Below are 19236 nucleotides of genomic sequence, written 5' to 3'. Positions count from 1 at the left end.
ACCATTATGAAGGTAAATAATCCTTGTAAGGATGGATTTTATTAACTATATTTCACAGCTTTCCTATTTACAATTATATCTATCTTCTTTAATAAGTGAGCATGGAGAAACAGCCTATCTTATTTTGTTTTTTCAATGCATTCTACTGCATGTATTTTTGGTTTTTGTTAGTTGATTTGTATGGTTTGGGGGTGGGTGTTTGGTGACATAAGAATGGCCATACTGGGACATACCAGTTGTCCATCTAGCCCAGCATCCTGCCTTCCAGTAGTGGCCAGTGCCAGATGCTTCAGAGGGAATGAACAGAACAAGGCAATTTATTGAGTGATCCATCCCCTGGTCCATCTAGTCCCAGCTTCTAGCAGTCAGAGGTTTAGGGACACCCAAAGCACAGGGTTGCATCTCAGACCATCTTAGCTAATAGTCATTGATATCCTCCATGAACTTACCTACTTCTTTTTTTAACACAGTTATACTTTTGGCCTTCACAATATCCTCCGGACAGTGAGTTCCACAGGGTTGACTGTGCATTGTATAAAGAAATTCTTCCTTATATTAGTTTTAAACCTGCTGCCTATTATTTTCTCCCTGGTTTCTGTGTTATGTGAAGGGGTAAATAACACTTCCTTATTCACTTTCACCAGACCCTTCATGATTTTATAGACCTCTACCATATATCCCCTTATTTGTCACTTTTCTAAGCTGAACAGTCCCAGTCTTTTTAATATTTCCTCATATGGAAGCTGTTCCATAACCCTAATCAGTTTTGTTCCCCTTCTCTGTTTTTTTCCCAATTCCAATATATCTTTTTTGAGATGAGGTGACCAGAACTGCACGCAATTTTCAAGGTGTAGGAGTACCATGGATTTATATAGTGGCATCATGATATTTTCTGTCTAATTATCTATCCCTTTCCTAATGGTTCCTAACATTGTTAGCTTTTTTGACTGCTACTTCACACTGAGCAGATGTTTTCAGAGAACTATCCATGATGACTCCAAGATCTCTTTCTTGAGTAGTACCAATCAATTTAAATCCCACTATTTTGTATGGATAGTTGGATTATGTTTTCCAATATGCATTATTTTGCATTTATCAACATTGAATTTCTTCTGTCTTTTTCTTGCCCAGTCACCCAGTTTTGTAAAATTCCTTTGTAACTCTTCTCAGCTGTGGACTTAACTATTTTGTGTAATTTTGTACTGTCTGCAAGCTTTGCCACTTCACTATTTATCCATTTTTCCAGATCATTTATGAATATATGAATATGTTGAACAGCACTGGTCTCAGTGGGAAACACCACTATTTACCACTCTCCACTGGGAAAACTGATTATTTATTCCTACCTTATGTTTCTTATCTTTTAACCAGTGCCTGAACCATGAGAGGACCTTCCCTCTTATTCTATGACTGCTTACTTTGCTTAAGAGCCTATGAGGGACCTTATCAAAGGCTTTCTGAAAGTCCAAATACCCTATATCCACTGGATCACCATTGTCCACGTTTGTTGACCCTCCCTCCCGCAGCCAATGAATTCTAACAGATTGGTGAAGCATGATTTCCCTTTACAAAAGCTGTGTTGCCTCTTCCCCAATAAATTGTGTTTATCTATGTATCTTATAATTCTGTTCTTCACTATAGTTTCAACCAATTTTCCTGTACTGAAGTTAGGCTTACTGGCCTGTAATTGCCAGGAACAGCGCTGGAGATTTTTTTAAAAATTGGCATTACAGTCATCTGGTACAGAGACTGATTTAAGTGATAGTTACGTATAGCAGTTAGTACTTCTGCAATTTCATATCTGAGTTCCTTCAGAACTCTTGGGTGAATGTCATCTGATCCTGGTGACTTATTACTGTTTAATTTATCAATCTGTTCCAAAACCACCTCTACTGACACCTCAATCTGGGACAGTTCCTCAGATTTGTTACCTAAAATGAATGGCTCAAGTGTGGGAATCAACTTCATATCCTTTGAAGTAAAGATTGATGCAAAAAATTGACTTAGCTTCTCTGCAACAGCCTTATCTTCCTTGAGTGCTCCTTTAGCACCTCGCTCGTCCAGTGGCATCAGTGGCGGTGGGTTTTTGTTTTGGGTATTTTATTTGTTTGTTTCTGTCTTTAATAGCACTGTAAATAAATGCTCTAATTTAACAACTCTGGGCCAGATCCCTGTGTCTGTCTGAGCTGTGCTCACCACAGGACCCAGAGAAGGAGGACAGGGGGAGAAGTTTACTCGAAACTTCCTTTCTTCTTCTTCTTCCCTAAGCCCCACCCTGACTGCAGACTGAAACAGCCTGGCATAACACTGAGCAGCCTAAGAGCTGAAGTAAATGACATTGGTGCCAGCCAGCATTCTAGCTCCACCACCATCACAACAGATGGTGTAAAGCCAGGATAGGCCAATACTGTACTGCCTAATAAGTAAGGTATCCAGCCCTTTTGCATCACTGGAGTGATCTCTATAATAAAGCCACTTATTATAACATCAGTGGTCATAGGATGCCTTCAGAGCACAAGAGAGTACTAAGACCTTTGAAGAAAAAACATTTTGGTGCTAAATTTATCTTAAACATATACATATTAAAGTATGAGTATTAGATGCAAAATTCAATATAATTAAGGGGGCATTAGGGAATGTAATTTCAACTGTAGCACAAAATGCAAGCAAACAATCACAAAAAGTAGGTTTGAAGAATTGAAGCTGCTACGCTTAGGACAGTGAAGAGCAAATGTGGCAGGAAAGGGAGCCTCTAATGGATAAAGTAAGGTATTAGGCAAATAATGCAGGACTCCAGTAATAAAAAAATTCTGACTAACTCCATGAGATTATACTGGCTGGCTAGTCAAAGGATTTGTAGTGCTTCTGCAAGAATGGAGAGATTGTATAACCACCTCTCTCTTGTTAGGCTTATAAAACAAAGAAAGAAAATACACAGTATTACTGAATGATCCTTCACAATATCCCAGGTGTGAAGATTTTGTTTTGTGTGGCACTAAGTAAATAACTTTGTAGACATATGTTTGGGAAGCCTTGCTGAGTGATCATTAATTACATAATGACTGCACTTTCAGAATTTCAAGACAACTTTTTTGGGGTACATTTTAAAGATACTTAACCCCAATGGAAAAATATTCTATCCTCAAAATTCACCATGCTACTTCCTCCTTATGATGTGTGTCAAACCAACAGCATGTAGAATATTTCCCTTCTAACGTTGTGGGAACACAAACTAAAATTAAGTTGGTTAGAAAATTATCTATGGAAAAAGTAAGACTTTGAATGTTCCTGGAACACTAAGTCTAAGCCAAAATGCAGAAATAAAGTCTTGAGCACATCATTATTTTGAAAGGAACTACTATCCAGAAATATTTACGCAGAGTTAGACAACATTCACACACAGCTGGGGTTGAGACAATTGTTGATCAATATCTTCTAAACATATAAATAGCTCTAAAATTTTAATTCCTTTTCCCCTCACCCTATCCAGACCTGGTGAATTTCAATTAAAGTAAATAAATCATCTTTACTTCTTGACCTTTTAAAAATACAATTCATGAACCATGTTTTATCTTGATCAACTTTGACATTCCTGCGAATTCAGGTGGCTGCATGTTAATATACTGACCTTATACTTATCTCCATTTGGGTTTTAGTATAGTTGTGGTGACAAGTAGAACAGTTTTAGTAAAAATGTAGAGCTACCTAATATTCCTAATATACCTCCATCACTGAGGATTAGATTGGCCCTTTAAAAGAGGGATGGCATATACAGATGACCACTTCAGGAAAGATGTCACAATTCTTCCCCACTTCCCCTTCTTTCCCTGGGGCAGAGAAATAAATTACTTCACCTTTTGAAGCTACAACTAATTCCCCTCCCTTGGATTAGGCCAGCTGGCCATTGTGGGGACTAAGGGTGGTGCAATCATGGTTCCACCCAGTCCTCCACTCCCACTATGCATGGGAGAATACTGGGTTTGAAGCCCTTGGTCTCCCCCAAACTCCAGCCAAAATCTGGGTAGTTCTAATGTGAGCACAGATGGGGGTTGGGCTTCACTCTCTTGTCCTGTCACCATACGAGTAGTCAAAATGGGACTGGATGCCAAGTTTGGCATCAAAATTTCCCAAAGTTTGGAAATGCTAAGATCCAGGATATGGGGTTGGGGCCACCTCGCCTAAGCTACAGTAATGCACGTCAGTTCAAAGGCAGCAATGTGATGCCAGTGTTTTGCACTCAAGCTCTAGGCACGTTACTACAGCTCTTTGAGGAAGGTTGCAGGGTCTCTCCCTGATTCTTGCCAGTATTATCAATTACTACTATTGTGAGGCACTGATTTCTTTTAAAAGTGACTTTTCTTTGGAGTTTTCCACTGCTTGTACGTTTACCTCCCAATTCCCTCCTTATAACCCTAGCTCTAGCTGACTGTGAGAGTAGGCATTTTTCCCTAAAGTCATTGCTACTGAACCTGTTAATAGTGGTGCTGACTGATCAGTGCTGCTTGGGCCTTCCACTTTTCATCCATTCTTCCTCCAGAGGCCAAAAAACTTAAAAGTAATAGGATCTCTAGCCTAAATCCATGCTCTCCAGTTCAAATAAAAACATGCAACCAGGGTGTCAAAAGCCAACAAGACTTCCCTTTTTAAATGGCAAAATTCTCGAATAATGACATACAAAATAGCGTCCATTCAATCCATCCAGCACAGAAGTTTTAGATCACTTTAGACCACGTAACTCCTCAAGAAAATTGTCTGGAATAGTGGTCACCATCTTAGTAATAATTATTCCTGCTCTCCCAATAAAGAGTGTTCTATTCTGGTCAGTCTTTAAAAACCATACACCGCATCCCAAACATGGTATAAAATCTTTAAATTTGTATAAAAAAATATGAATCATTTACATAAACATGGGACTACATCTGGCCCAGTGCTCTTGTCTGTCTGAGCTTCACTCAGTGCAGGATTAGGGAGGAGGGCACATTTTTAAAGGGGAGCTCTATGTCTGTATATGTAAATGGTTAGTTATTAATAGATGCAGTGTCAGTAGATAGCTCTCAAGAATATGTTCCTGGGTTTGGCAGGGCCTGTAAAACTTGTGCACTGCAAATGGCTTCCTCTAGAAGCTCTTTACATCAGTTTCTAATAGCATTAAGATGGCATTAAGCCACTTCTATACTCACTTGTTCCTGGATTCCCAGCATAAATTACACAGCAACAGAACGGCCATTCTGACAGCTGCAGATCTCTGGGTTGTAGGAATGCCCCAGCCACAACCCCCTTTTTCCCAGGCATGCTCCCTATGGTGAAAAAGTGTTGAGCTGCTACGCTGGCTCTATACAACTCAGATTTCCCTTACACAAGGAGAATCCTCAGAGAGCCCGTTAAACCAGCTCCCCAGATGTTTTGTGCAAATGGACCCTGCTTTTCTAGTAAAGGTAATTAATATGATTTCAGATATCCACATATACTCTATTTTCCAGTACATGCCTTTTATAAGGGTTCCCTGTATTAAAGCGAAGATCAAGGAGTCTTATATACCATATGTTGCCACTGGCCTTATTCTCTAACATCAGCCCTGCAAACACACTCTAATTATACATATATAAGTCTCCACTGAATATGCAGTGATTTGATTCAGTTTTGCATTATTCCTGTTTTATATCAGTGTTTAACTGAAACCAATAGAATTACATCAGTATAAATTAGAGTAATTCTGTTGTGAATTACACTTATAACTTTATTATCTGTGGGAGTTATGTGCATCTTTATTCTGGAGAGGAATAACTGACCCCCAATAGGGAGCCATGACAGATATAATGCTGACATGGGACCCACATGATGATCTTTTTATGTATACTACAAAATAAGAATGATTGCAAATGCCAGCAACCGCAAAAAACACAAGACAATGAACTCTCTTTTCAGTATACAGTAAATTTGAGCCAGGGTCTTACAATCAACACTACCACTGCCACCAACTGGCTTATCATGAGCGGTTGTCATGACTAGTAACTGCTAGTGTCAAAGAAACTAAAAAGATGATTGGCCTAAAACACATTGGATAGGAGTGGTTGTGTATCTTGTTTTTAAAAGCTTTACAACATTAATAACAAAAAATACAGCATCTGTATATAAAATTATTTTCCAGATCAGCCTCTTCCTCTTTAGCATTCCCTTAACTCTGAATGTTTTCTTGTCTTTTGCACTCCCAATTTGAATAATGATGTAATAACACATGATTGGCCAGTATGCAGTGTTGTTCGTAAAAACTCATGTCATTGGTGGTTCTAATGAACATTGAATAGGGTCTTCTTAGGCATAACATATTTGTGGTTTTGTTTGTGAAAGCAGCAATGATATACAATAGGCTTTTTCTCTCCTTTGTTTCAATGTTTTATGGTAGTTTCTGTGACAGTGTTCAGTCTGTGACCAGAGAATAAAGGAAAACTCAGGGCCATTATTGATCATGGCAAACATTTGTAAGCTTCACATTTTGTTATTAATTATTGGATAACTACTTTTCATACCCCCATGCATTGTTCTAAATAGACATCATAGTATCTATCTTCCTTTTTGCACTAAAGCTTTTTATCTTAAAGTCAAAAGGAAAATAATTGTTGAGAGCCAATTAGTAGGTCTTTCTGTGGAGAATTCTAAAAGAATTTTTAATTAGTGAAGTGAACCATAGTGTGAGTCACCTGAGAAAGAATTATTTTAGTTCAGAAAGCAGTTAAGATTTCAGATACAAATATTACCCAACATTTGTTTCTAGGCCAGATTCACTACTCTTCCTCTCATTGAAATAGTATCTTACTCTATAAACTGATAATTTGTGATAATTTGGAGAGGGAGGGGTAAGACACTACTCCAGAATCTGGCCCTTTTGTTAGGTCCGCAACATTACTTAAATATCAGACAGATGAAATTTTACATACCAGTTATGTTTGTGTCCGCTGAATTCCAATTAACTGTTCTATATTCTGCTCTGTCTCAATGATTCATTTCTGGTTGTACTCTGCTGTGTCTTGCTGTGATGTTAAGAAGCAGCTGGGACAATGCTACCACCAGAAGTGGCTGGATTTAAGAAGATAGTGATGTGACCCTTATAGAGGCAAAGCCTGCAAAAGATTTTGCAATAATGTCTTCTTAAAGAAGACAAATACCTAACTCTTTTATAGCACTTTCATGAGTAGATCTGAAAGCGCTTTACCAAGGAAGTATGTAGCATATCCCCATTTTACAGACAGAGAAACTGAAGCACAGAGGTGAAATGACTTGCCCAAGGTCATCAAAGAAGGCCACTGGCAGAGCCAGAAATAAAACCCAGCTCTTCTGAGTTCTGTCCAGTGCTGTTTACTAGGCCACACTGTAATTCAAGAAAGCAGGGTGACCAAATAGGAAATGTGAAAAATCAGGACGGGGGTGAGAAGTTATAGGGGCCTGTATTAGCCAAAACCCTAAATATTGGGACCGTCCCTATAAAATCAGGACATCTGGTCACCGTACTAGAAAGCAGATACAAAATACAGTATGTTTATATTGTTGTTGTTGTAGGAGGTATTGTTATATTGGAAGCCACTCTAAGTTTCCCTCAGAAGTGATATACTAACTTCACATAGGTGCCCTCGTTGCTAAACTCTACCATCAAGACCCTTTTTACGTGGAGGAAAAAAACCCCGTCTCTTAACCTATTCAGGTGCAAATATCGGATATGATGGACCCAATCCTGCTCCCACTGAGGTCATTGATAATTTGGTCAAATTCCTTAAAAAAAAAAAAAAAGCAGAATCAAACCATATGTGGATAAAATGGCCTAAAAAGGAGCACTAGAAAGCTATAAGTGTAAGAAACATAAAACAATTTAAGAGTAATTTTTTCAGCATCAGTAACATTTTTTCTAACTTTAGTTTCCCAATCCAGTATTTCTCACTTAGATAACTTACAATTACATATATAGGAGAGCAGCAGGTTTGTGCATGAAAGGTATATATACGTTTAAAATGAAGGACACTTGTGAGGTATAGTATATGATGTGCACATTTTAGTAGGAATCAACAGATCATCTTAAACTGATAAACATTTTTCATGAATTATTTATTAATTCAAATCAAGTTTTTATTAAAAATGCATAAGTATGATCTGTGTTGAATAGAGTTATTAGATATGCATGTTTACTTTTTAGTGAACACAGATATCAGTAGTTTTCCCTTCTAAATGTCATTTTCATAGAGTTATACAATACTAAATATTTTCAAATACCATCAAGACGATGGGTTATTGCTTTCTTTCTTTTTTTTAAATAAATTGGGCAGTGGTTTGGGATCTACTGGCTCTGACAAGGAGGCATCATTCAAGCCACTATATCTCTTTATCACTTTACAAGTTAAAAGGAACTAAATCTTCCATTCTCTTTGAATCACCAGATATTGAAAACAATATTATTTCCCTCTAGAAGACTAACATTAGTCTATCTATATATAAAAACCAGCAACCAAAAAAGACCACAGTTGAACAAGAATAAAACATCTTTGATGGTTAAAAAATTTTGTTCTTTCACTGAATTTCTCTACACTGATTGCAATGGTCACTATTATACTCACTACTACATGAAACCAATGAACAGAAAATGGTCTAAACACAAGGCATAACAAAGCAAGCCCTGGATGATTTTTGTCCATCTGTTTTTAGCCATGAAGAGGGTATGCCTGTTGTTACACCATAAATGTCAAACTAATCACACTATTTTCATTTCAGTAAAATACCATTAAAACAAGAAAACATGTAAGCAACTTCTGGAAAAATCCACCAACACATATTTTAATCACAAGATTAGAATACGTGTATATGTTTAGCATGGTTACATCTTGAAAAAGCCTCTCCTGCTCATGGCCTGTGTGTAATTTACCTCCCACCCATCAACACAGCGTCTGAGCATTTGAATTTAGGGCTATAATCAACGTCCACTGAACTCAATGGGAGATTTTCTATCAACTTCAGTGGGCATTGGATTCAACTCTTAATTGCCATCTGATTTGAAATTTTCGCATCCCTATAATTAAAAAAAAATCCCATTTGTACTGTACATGTGAGCATATATAATTCCATCACCTTGCTATGAAAAATAACATTGCATCATTCATATTGGAAGTCAACTAATTACAATCGAATTACATAATGGCTGTTATTTCTAGTAATAGAGAAGGTCTGTACCTGTCACCATGCATGACCCCAAACATCTTTAAAAATAAAGATTTTAGTTATCAATTTGGAGTTTTTCATCTGAAGAACAGCACAGATATATAGTGCTTACCTCCCTCCCCCGCTCCCTCAAGTTTTTACTGACCTAAAAGGTTTGCTATACATTTTCTTCATTGTAATGAAAGATATTAGTTCTTTGAATTCGAACTCAAGTCCCTGATTTATATAATCTCAAAACTACTCAAATGCACTCTATAGCATTACACAACAGCTTTCAAAAATATACATCTGTTGAATGTCTGCTGTAGGCAAATCTGTCTTTACTTCCTTTGTATAGTTAGTGGGATCAGAAAGTTTTGGGACAGAAAGAGGATAGGATGTTCATCTAGGTCCATTCCATTTTTTCTAACAAAATTAAAACAAAACTACAAAGAATTTTGAAGAAGAAACAGAAACCTGTTTCAACGCACACAATTTTAAATGCATCCAGAGACCCAGTTCCAAAAGCAAAAAGAATCTTTGTACTTTTAAAAAGCCTTTGGATCTGGGAACTAAGGTCCATCACAAACCTCACCATCTTCCGCTCTAAGTGCAAGGCACATTTCTCTGACCTGGCCTTTTCTAACATAAAAATATAGCAACTTGTGTGTCATTATCAAAAGAATTCCAAAACAAAAAACACTCCCCTGCACACACTTCCCAGATGGGAAAGGATGAAAGAACAAACACATGATGTATGTCAGTCACATCACTTAATGCACGGCTGGAAGGCACTCAAATACCATGGTGAAGAGCATGGTATAAGAACAGATCTAGAATGGAACATTAATTTCTCTGTAAAACTGCCAGGTAGATATTGTTTAGGCACAACCCAGTGAGTTTTCTGAAAGTGACCTCAACTTTAACCTGGATGCCATAGCTCCCTGGAGCACTGCAGATAATTCAGTTTGCAAGCTATTCAGACAAGGGCTTCTCTTAAACAAGGATACTAATGATGCAAAACTGTGTCAAATCAAGTGGGGTAGATTTGTGATATAAACTTCTATGGATAAGAAATCATCAAGATCACGGTTCTCATTTCAGACAACAAGCTGGCATTCAACCTCCGTTTCAGACATGAAAAGCCAATACCCCCAAAACATGAAATACAAGATTCCCAGTAATGATGATGTAAAATGCCCTACAAATATTGTAAAAAAATTGTTTTTACAAATATTCAGTTCATGACAGATAAAAATGAACATAAAGATTGCTTGCTGTCCAAACCAAAGTTTGATAAGTCATATTTCTTACTTTTTAAAAAAAATTATCACTAAGGCACGCTTGTTCTCCCAAGAATAAAGCTCTGTTCTGTATGGTTAAATGTGTCATTGTTTTATAGTTTATGCTTTAATTGGAAGAGAAAATACTGTAAGTATGAAGACTAGCTCTGTGTGTACTGTAGATTAGTTGCACTTCTGACCATGAAAGGCATACCACAGATATTACTTTCTGGTTCTATGTAATTCATTTTCTCCATTTGAAAGTTTCCAGCGCTTTATTTCCAGCAGAACAAATATGTGCATACAGGTGCAATAGTGTAACTAAGAATGGGTTCACAAACATCAATATTACAGATAAGTATAGAAATTACCCCAATTGGTGTTGTTTCTGAAATAAATTGTTTGAATTTTTTCTACACACGTTAATAATTTGTGAAAGGGTATGAAACTCAAGTGAGTTTTTGAAGCAAGCTGTCAGAATCCATTAGGCATTTGATCACTACTTTAAACAACATAAAGCACAGGCAAGAATTAAGGCCTACATTTTCAAAAGGGACTAGTCATTTTAGCTGAATCAATTTTTTGGGTATCTTGACTTTCAGAAAGTGCTAAGTAAATACCCTTTGAAAATTAGGCCCCTCTAAAGTGACTGAAGTTGAGCACCCAAAAATTGAGGTACCTAAAATCACTAGTCACATTTGAAAAACTTGATGCCTATTTGTAAAGTGTATGTGTAAATTTTCTGCAAATTAAATGATTTTTTTAAAAAATGAAAATTTAAGAGCACAATTTATTATAACCAAACATGGTATATGGGGATATGTGATAGGCTGTCCATCCAACACAAGACAGAGCAGGTTAAATTAGGTTAATTAACCTGAGATGCTGCACCAGGGGGAGAGCCAGGGGTTGAAAGGTTGAATGAAGTTGGAGTCCAGCTGGGAAGGAACAGGCAGGGTTGGTATAAAGCCAGGAAGCAGGCAGCAGAAAAGGGCTACCGGGGAAGTAGTCTGCAGTCACTCCTTGAGAAGAGGGAGTTTGGGTTGACAAACCCAGAGCGGGGCGGGAGAGAAGAACATAAGAGCAGAGCAGGAGGAAGGAGTCCAGGGGAAACAACAACAGACTCTGGATGCAAGCAGGCCACAGTTGCTAGACACAAGGGCCCTGGACTGGAACTCGGAATAGAGCGTGGGTCAGGGTTCCTCCACCAGCACCTGAAGTGGCACAGACTGGGCAGTGGAGCAGAAGACTGCCTGAAACAGTCATCCGAGGACTTTGCTACCCCAAAAAGGGAGGACTATAGTGACCCAGACATACAGCTGACTCTCTAAGAAGGGGTATCTGAGACCCAGAAAGAGAGAAGTGCCACAATGAGAAGAAAGGGACATCGGACCTGGAAGGAGCTAATCTCCAGACCAGCTGTAGCAGTGAATGGAGCCTGTGACAGTATATAAAACACAAAGAAAAATGAAAACAGTGACATACAGAAATAGCATAAAACATTGCACAGAGATGGAGAATACCATTCACCTACTTGCCCCTGGGAAGCGAGACCTGTTCATTGGGGAAAGGAAGTGTGATAAGCTATTAATTTCTGCAGAATTCTAAGTTCCATTTAAACTTTCTAGCCTTTGCTTATGATGATGACGACTTCCAAGTTTGACAAGTGAAGTACTGTCTTCCTGAATTTTCAGATGACTAGCTTAGTGCTTCTGCCATTATTCAGAGCAACACAGGAAACACAGCAAAAACAGGAAACTAAAAAGGCTCTGGCTTTCCTTGCTGCTCTTCAGAACTTTATGGGCAGCACTGAAACTGACAATAAGGCTGTCAGTTTCATTTTGCTGCTGCTTGGGAAAGTTTGTAAGCAACAGAATAGGCTGTCACTAGAGCTATTAGCGGGAGCGGAGACTCAAAAGGAAAAAAGGCCGAGAGTTTGGGGAAGAGCTAGAATACTGGAGACTCCCTCTCAAAGTAACATGGAGTCTTGTTTCTAAAAGCAACAGAGATCCCAATTCATATACATCCAAGCTTGGGAGGTCTCTTGTGGAGGAGAAGAGAAACTTACAAAAATCAGTTTAATATCTTTGAAGAATTAAGAGGTATACTGAAGTGGTTTTTTTCCATATACTAAATGAATTAACTGTTTGGACCTTACATCAGCAAAATTAGCTCTTACCTGCTATAGGTTCATAAATTCTAAGGCCACAAGAGATCATTGTGATCATCTAGTCTGACCTCCTGTATAACACAGGCCATAATAAATTTACTTCCCCAAAATAAGCAGATCCTTTAGAAAAACATCCAATGTTGATTTTAAAATTGTCAGTGATGGAGAATCCACCATAACGCTTTGTAAATTGTTCCAATGATTGATTATTCACTGTTAAAACATGCCTTTTTTCCTCCCAATCTGAATGGTCTGGCTTCAGCTTCCAGCCAGTGGATCATGTTATACCTTTCTCTGCTGGACTGAGGAGGCCATTATTAAATTTTGTTCACAATGTAGGTACTTAGACTGCAATTAAGTCACATCTTAACCTTGTCTTTGTTAAATTAAATGGACTCAAGGAACTCAATCTATCACTATATGGCATGTTTTTTAATCCTTTAATCATTCTCATGGCTCTTCTCTGAAACTTCTCCAATTTATCAAACATCCTTCTTGAATCGTAGGTATCAGAACTGGAGACAGTATTCCAGTACCTGACACAACAGTATTTTAATTTTTTCTTATTGGTTACAAATGCAGAAGAAAACGAATGGTCAGAAGCTGCTTTGCATAGTGCAAGTGAGCGCACAAATAGGAGGGCACATATATGTCAAGCAAGGGAGTGTGCAGTTGGAAGCAAACTATTCCTTGAGTATTTTGATAATCTGATGATACAGTACATTGCACAAGCAGTGGGTGTTTAAATTGCATTTATGAAAATAATTCTATGTTTGAGCAGGTGTTCTCAAGTGCATCTAACTGCACTCCTGATGCATTATTTGAAAATGTAGCCTTTATGGTCCATTTCTGAGATTGCCCATACCCTGCACAGATAAGCCTGAAGCAACTTTTCTAATGACCAACAGTATTACATATTTTGCCAATCCTGCAAAAACTAGTTAAATCACCACATCTATACTAAGCAAATATGCAAAAATTCTTCTAATAGAAACACAGGTGCAAAACCGCTTTTTTTTTTCTTCCTTAAAATCTCAAACTTTTCTCCTTAAAGAAAAATATTTTTCTATGTTTTAGAATTGTTTAAAAAAATTAATCCATTGTTTTTTTTAAAAAAAATAGTGTTCTCTGTTAAAAATTATGCGGGTAAAAAAATGATTAACAGTAGGGAAATGCTGTTTCACAATATCAAGTCATCTGACTTTCTTTTTTTAATCATCTTCATCTGCATTAACATGGCTGCTAATCATGGGCTGAATCATGAAAATTTAGGCCATTCTACTCTACAGGGATTACACCATAGCTATGCCAGCATAAACGTGTATGTAGACACAGCCTACAGCAATGGAAAGAGTTTTTCCCACACTGTAGGAACACCATCTCCCTGAGAGATGGTAGCTAGGGAGCAGTTCTCCCATTGGCATAGGTAATCCTCCCTGAGGCGCAGTAGGTAGGTTGACATATGCATTCTGCCATTGACTTAGCACTGTCTACAGAGATGTCAGGTTAATTTACCTACGCCACTGATGGGTGTGGATTTTTTCACACCCTGAGCAACATAACTAAGCCAATTTTAATTTTCTAGTGTAGACCAGTGCTCATTCATAAAGAGTCCTTACACAGTCACAACAATCAATCAATAGAAGTATTCATATGAGAGAGTGTTTGAAGGCTCTTGACCTATGTCAGTACGATGGCACATAAAGGGGAAAAAAAACATAACTTTTATAAAGTGAGAATTCTTCTATGGCCAGCTATATTTTTCATGCAAATGAGCACTCTCCCTTTAAACCTACTGAAATATCACTACACAGATGCAGTATGATTCAGATGTTTTGTTTTATTAGTTAGGTGCCCCCTCTTGTGAAGTAAAGAAATTAAAGCTTTCAGGTTTGTCAGGACACTATATACTATTATGAGCTGGCTGAAATTTTGTTATGGGTTGAGTTAAAAGCACATTGAGATTGATAGGTGTGAATAAACCTTTCAATTAGCATAAATATAAACCCCCATTTCAAACAAGGAGTATGTGAACCCACCCAGGAGCTTTTGCTGAATATTGTTTTAGATAGGGGAGAGGGAGGGAGAAGGCAGAACAAAAGAAAAAACTGGGATAGGGAGAGAGTTTGAAGAAACAGATGACCCTGGAAGATATCTGGGAAGATGTATTTGGGTCAGGGGTGCAGGCTAAAATTGCTTTTGGTGCTGTGAGCAAAAGAAGCTGTTTTCTGCTATTTGATTCCTTCTATAATGAGAGATACAGGACTTTATACAATCCTAGTAAATAAACAAAACTGCATCAGAGAAGTACCTTTCTATTTTTTCTCCTCCTAACTGGAATAACCTACTAAATGCTGAACTTTTGTCTAGCTGCTCAGGTCAAAAGGGGCAAGAGTATAGTGCATTGTAGTCTATTTAAAGTATATTGAGTCTCAAAGTTTTTTTTAAGCAACAGTGGAATACAATACTTAGATTGTATTTTACTTACTCTAGGGCCCTACCAAATTAAAATAAAAAAGTAAAAATATGAAACAAGATATTGCATTATTTCACCTACTCACTCATTCAAACATCCCTGTGTTTTTGTTTGTTTGTATATATACACACACAATGAGTCAGCAAACATCTAAAGACCCTAAGGACAGGAATGTTTTTACATCTTTGCACCTTCACAACCTAATTCACTCAAGCTAATGTGTTCAAAGGAATCTTTTGTCTATATAAAGTACATTTTAAGCTGTTTTTGTTGCCTTTGCCACAGAAAACGAAAAACATGGTTTTGAAAGTTAAATAGATCTGGAAAACTTCAATGATGTATTTTATGTTTCCAAATTGCTGGGGAAAGGTTACATTCCTACAATTCCATGTAACAGAGGCTTCTATTCAAGTTTTTCTTTTTAGACTGCATATGAATAAATCAAATCTATTAAAATACAAAGGATCAGATAATTTTTTAGAAGAACACCATTTGTACAAATAGAAGGCTTCCCAGAACACAGAAAGATGAAGCATTGAATACAACATATAAAAAGACCACAGACATTTGTGCTTTAGTTCTACTAATAAATCTACTTTTTACATACTGATTTAGGTATCTGAAATCTACTGATTTCCTCTTCTTCTGTAATCTTCTTAGTATCTGTTTTCACTGGAAGAATTGGTGGTAGTGTTGGTTGCCATTGATACCAACTCAGGCTTTTCCAGCAAGACTATACAATAAGAGATAGAGGGAGGGGGTAATGTGAATTATTTCCTGCCTGCTCAAGGTTAATTGCTTAAAGAAGCCCTCCACAGCATGTTCCACCAATGAACACACACTTGGGAAACTGAAATTCAGAGGTGTGGCATTTTTTATGGCTGGGTCCTTAGCGATGTGTACTTGCATCACGTTTAATCTGAGTTCTACCAATTCCACCATCCTCTCAAATCAGACAATAATCCAGTTGGAAATTCTCATACATAATACAGGAAAGGAAATGGATTTTCTTTAGCTTGTTAGGAGTCACTTTGTAGAGCCACTGTTTTTTTTACCTATTCTATACTTCTGATAAGATCTATCTTTAAGCCTTTTCTAAGTTATTGTACTTCCCTGCATACTTTCTAAACTCAATACGGTTACTATGTTTGATGGCTGTGAATACAATATCCGCCATGTATTCTCGCGTGTTTTTTCCATTTCTGTAACAATGCAATGCTGTGAAACATCGGCCACTAATCCTGAAAGAAGGAACATATTTACAGAAAAAGTCAGACTCACACCTGTGTGGTAAACTGTCGGCAAGCTGTTCATGACTAACAACATCAATGGCACCCGCAAACTGAGTGCTAAAACTAAATACCAGTTTGCTAAAAGAAACCGACACCAAGTTTAGCCAATGCCTGTTAAAACGGTCCTGAGTTTTGATTAACTTTACTGTATGTAGAAAACACGATACCTGCCTAAGCAACACCTGTAACGGACCCTTTTCCCTCCGAATACATATCAAAGCTCCCAGATCGCTCCGATTTGAAGGAGCCTCCCTCCTTTGGGGGTTTATTTTAAGGCAGCTGGGGCAGTAGCTCCCTGTGATGAATGTCAATGATCCACTGAACAGTCTTCCTTTTACCTTCCACCTCCCCCTCGCAGCCCATGTGTCAGCCGCTCCCCTGCACTTCTTTGCCACTATTGCAGAGGCACCGCACACAGCAGCGCCGTGTCACTTACCAGTTGCATGCCACAGACAAAGATCAGCGTGCACCTGCCGCTGCAATAACCCATGGTTTCCAAGACCCCTCGCCACGTAGAGCCCGACTTGATCCAATCAGATTGCGGGAGAGGCCAGGCAAACCCGCGCGGGGCTCCGGGGGCTTTTGCCTGCTCCTGCTGCTGCCGCCGCCAGCGCGTCCCGGGAAATGCCAGGCATTAGGACCCGCGGCGCCGCCTTAGCAGCCGCAGCCGCCGCTACCTTCGCTCCCGCCGCGCACGGAGCGAGCCTCCAGCGAGCGCGTCGGCAGCGGCGCGGGGGGCAAGGCTGCGCCAGGTGCCAGCAGGAGCAGCCGCGCTGTGCTGGGAAGCCCCAGAGGCATCTGGGCTTCAACGCCTGCCCCTCAGCTCGGCTCGCAAAGCCTCCAGGGCGGCGGCGGGGCCGAGCTCAGTTCATGCTGGGGGGGGGGCTCCCCGAAGCAGCAGCAGCAGCGGCGGCGCCCCCTTCCTCTTCTGTCCTGTTCCCAGCAGGGCTCGGGCAGCGCCAGCAGCCGCCGTCCCTCTGCCGGCTGGAGGCTCAGCCGAGTGCCCTGGGCGAAGGCTTCAGCTGCGCCATGCGGGGCCGGCCGGGCTCCCCACGCAGCAGCAGCAGCAGCGGGAGGCGCGCGTGGCGGGGAGCTGGCGGCGGCTGCTCCGCGGCATGGCACGGGGCGGACTGGCTTGCAACGTGGGGGCTGCTGCTGCTGCTGCTCTGCCTGGCTGGCTGCTCCCAGCCCGGCTGAGGCGAGGCGAGGCGAGGGGAGGAGGGGTTCCCGCTCCCCTCAGGGCTCTGGCTCGGCAACAGACTTTACTCCCCCCCCCCTCACCTCCCACGGGGGTCCCGCCCCGCCCCAGCGGTGAAAGCTTCACTTCTCCGAGCGCTCCCCGGGTAGCCGCGCGGCCTTGGCCATGGGGGGCGGCGGCGGCGGCGGGCGCTGCTGTGTGACTGTCTCCCCGCCCCCCCGTGCATGATCCTCGCCCGGAGCTTGCTCGTGGGGGGGGGACGGGGCGACGCTGGGGCTGCTTGGGGGTCAGACAGGGAGGTGGCGGCTGCAGCGGAGACACGGCTCTTCGGGGAGAGCCGCGGGGGCATGTGAGGATGCGGCCGCCAGGGTCTCCCCCGCGCTTTGGATGGGGAGGCGGCGGCGGCTGCTCCCTGGCAGCGGACCCGCGCGGAGCGCTCTGCTGCCGCCTGCCGGCGCACCGCGGGAGGAACGGCGCCAAGAGCGGGGCAGCACCGCCGCCGGGGCACGTGCCTCGGAATGTGGCCCCGGGGGCCGCCTCCGCACCAGTGGGAGAGGCGGCGGCCAGGAGCACCGTGTCCCAGGTGCCTGCACGTGGCAGTTAAGACAGGAAGCCGCTGCCCTTGGTCCCCAAGTCTCCCTGATCAGAAGGGCTGGACTCATATGAGGCGGTGGGAAGCTCAGTGGCATGGAGAGGCAGGGGCAGGTTGGCTGGAGGGGCTCGGAGAGTTGGGGAGGATGTTGGAAAAAGGAGAGGGGCTTGGAAAATTAGGAGTGGGGTAGTGAGTTGGGTGTAAGGACAGATCAGCTGCAGGGAGCTAAAGGATGGGAAATCTTTCTTGACCCCCTTTTTTCTGGCCTTCAACCCACCCAGCCCCCCCTCCGCATTCTCATAATCAGAAGCAAGTTTCCCACCAAGCACACATCACTCAAAGCTGCACCAGACCCTATGAGAACAACCGATGCAAAACTTGCAGATCAACACCCCGCCTCCTCCTTCCCCCCTCCCCCCCACCCCCGCCAACACTTGGGTTCCTACACATGCCTATCGCAGTATGTGGTGTATCTCACCCAGGGCACTAAATGCCTCAAAAGCAACAAGTGAGTGAAACCAGACAATTTCTATGTTCTCAAGTGAACTCACAGGAAAATGATAAAAGACAAACACCTTGTTACCTGTAGGTAAACACTTCACAAAAGTGATCACTCAATATCTGACCTCATCCTCATCTGACCTCATCAGTCCTCATCCTGAAAGACAAACCTGTGAGCTTAAATTCATAACTGCTAGATGCTAAAAATAAATAATTAATAAATACATAAATTGAATAATAAAGACATTGGGTTTATGGTTTATTACAAGCTGTAACCTGCTAACCCCCCTCTTTGTCCTATGACTAGAAGGGTGTTAGAGGCCAGTTCACTTTGAATGGTCCCTACACATGCTAAACAATCTGTTCAATCTTGTATTTAGCTGTGACATTTAGGACTGGTGTACACTACAGATTTTTGTTGACAAAACAGTGGAGATATACACACTGAAACTCCCATGCTATGTAACTCCCCTGCTATGCCGACATAATAAAACCATCTCAATGAGAGGTGTAGGGCTTATGCTAGTGTAGACACTGATTCCTTACA

The 19236-nt window shown here is 40.8% G+C and overlaps 1 protein-coding gene across 2 annotated transcripts in view; it reads right to left on the bottom strand.

Moving 5' to 3' along the window:
* Positions 1 to 17778, bottom strand: part of NKAIN2 (sodium/potassium transporting ATPase interacting 2) — a 693641-nt gene extending 675863 nt beyond the window's left edge. For both annotated transcript variants that reach the window (XM_067546694.1, XM_067546695.1), the window contains exon 1: positions 16835 to 17778. In XM_067546694.1, coding sequence (XP_067402795.1) covers positions 16835 to 16888 — 54 coding nt within the window. In that variant the 5' untranslated portion in view covers positions 16889 to 17778. The remainder of the gene's footprint in view (positions 1 to 16834) is intronic.
* Between the last annotated feature and the right edge of the window lie 1458 nt (positions 17779 to 19236).

This window comes from Emydura macquarii, unplaced genomic scaffold (genome assembly GCF_026122565.2).
Source record: "Emydura macquarii macquarii isolate MOO-44397 ecotype Brisbane River unplaced genomic scaffold, CSIRO-AGI_Emac_v2 contig_1146, whole genome shotgun sequence".
NCBI lineage: Eukaryota > Metazoa > Chordata > Testudines > Chelidae > Emydura > Emydura macquarii.
This window is presented reverse-complemented; position numbering and strand designations above follow the sequence as displayed.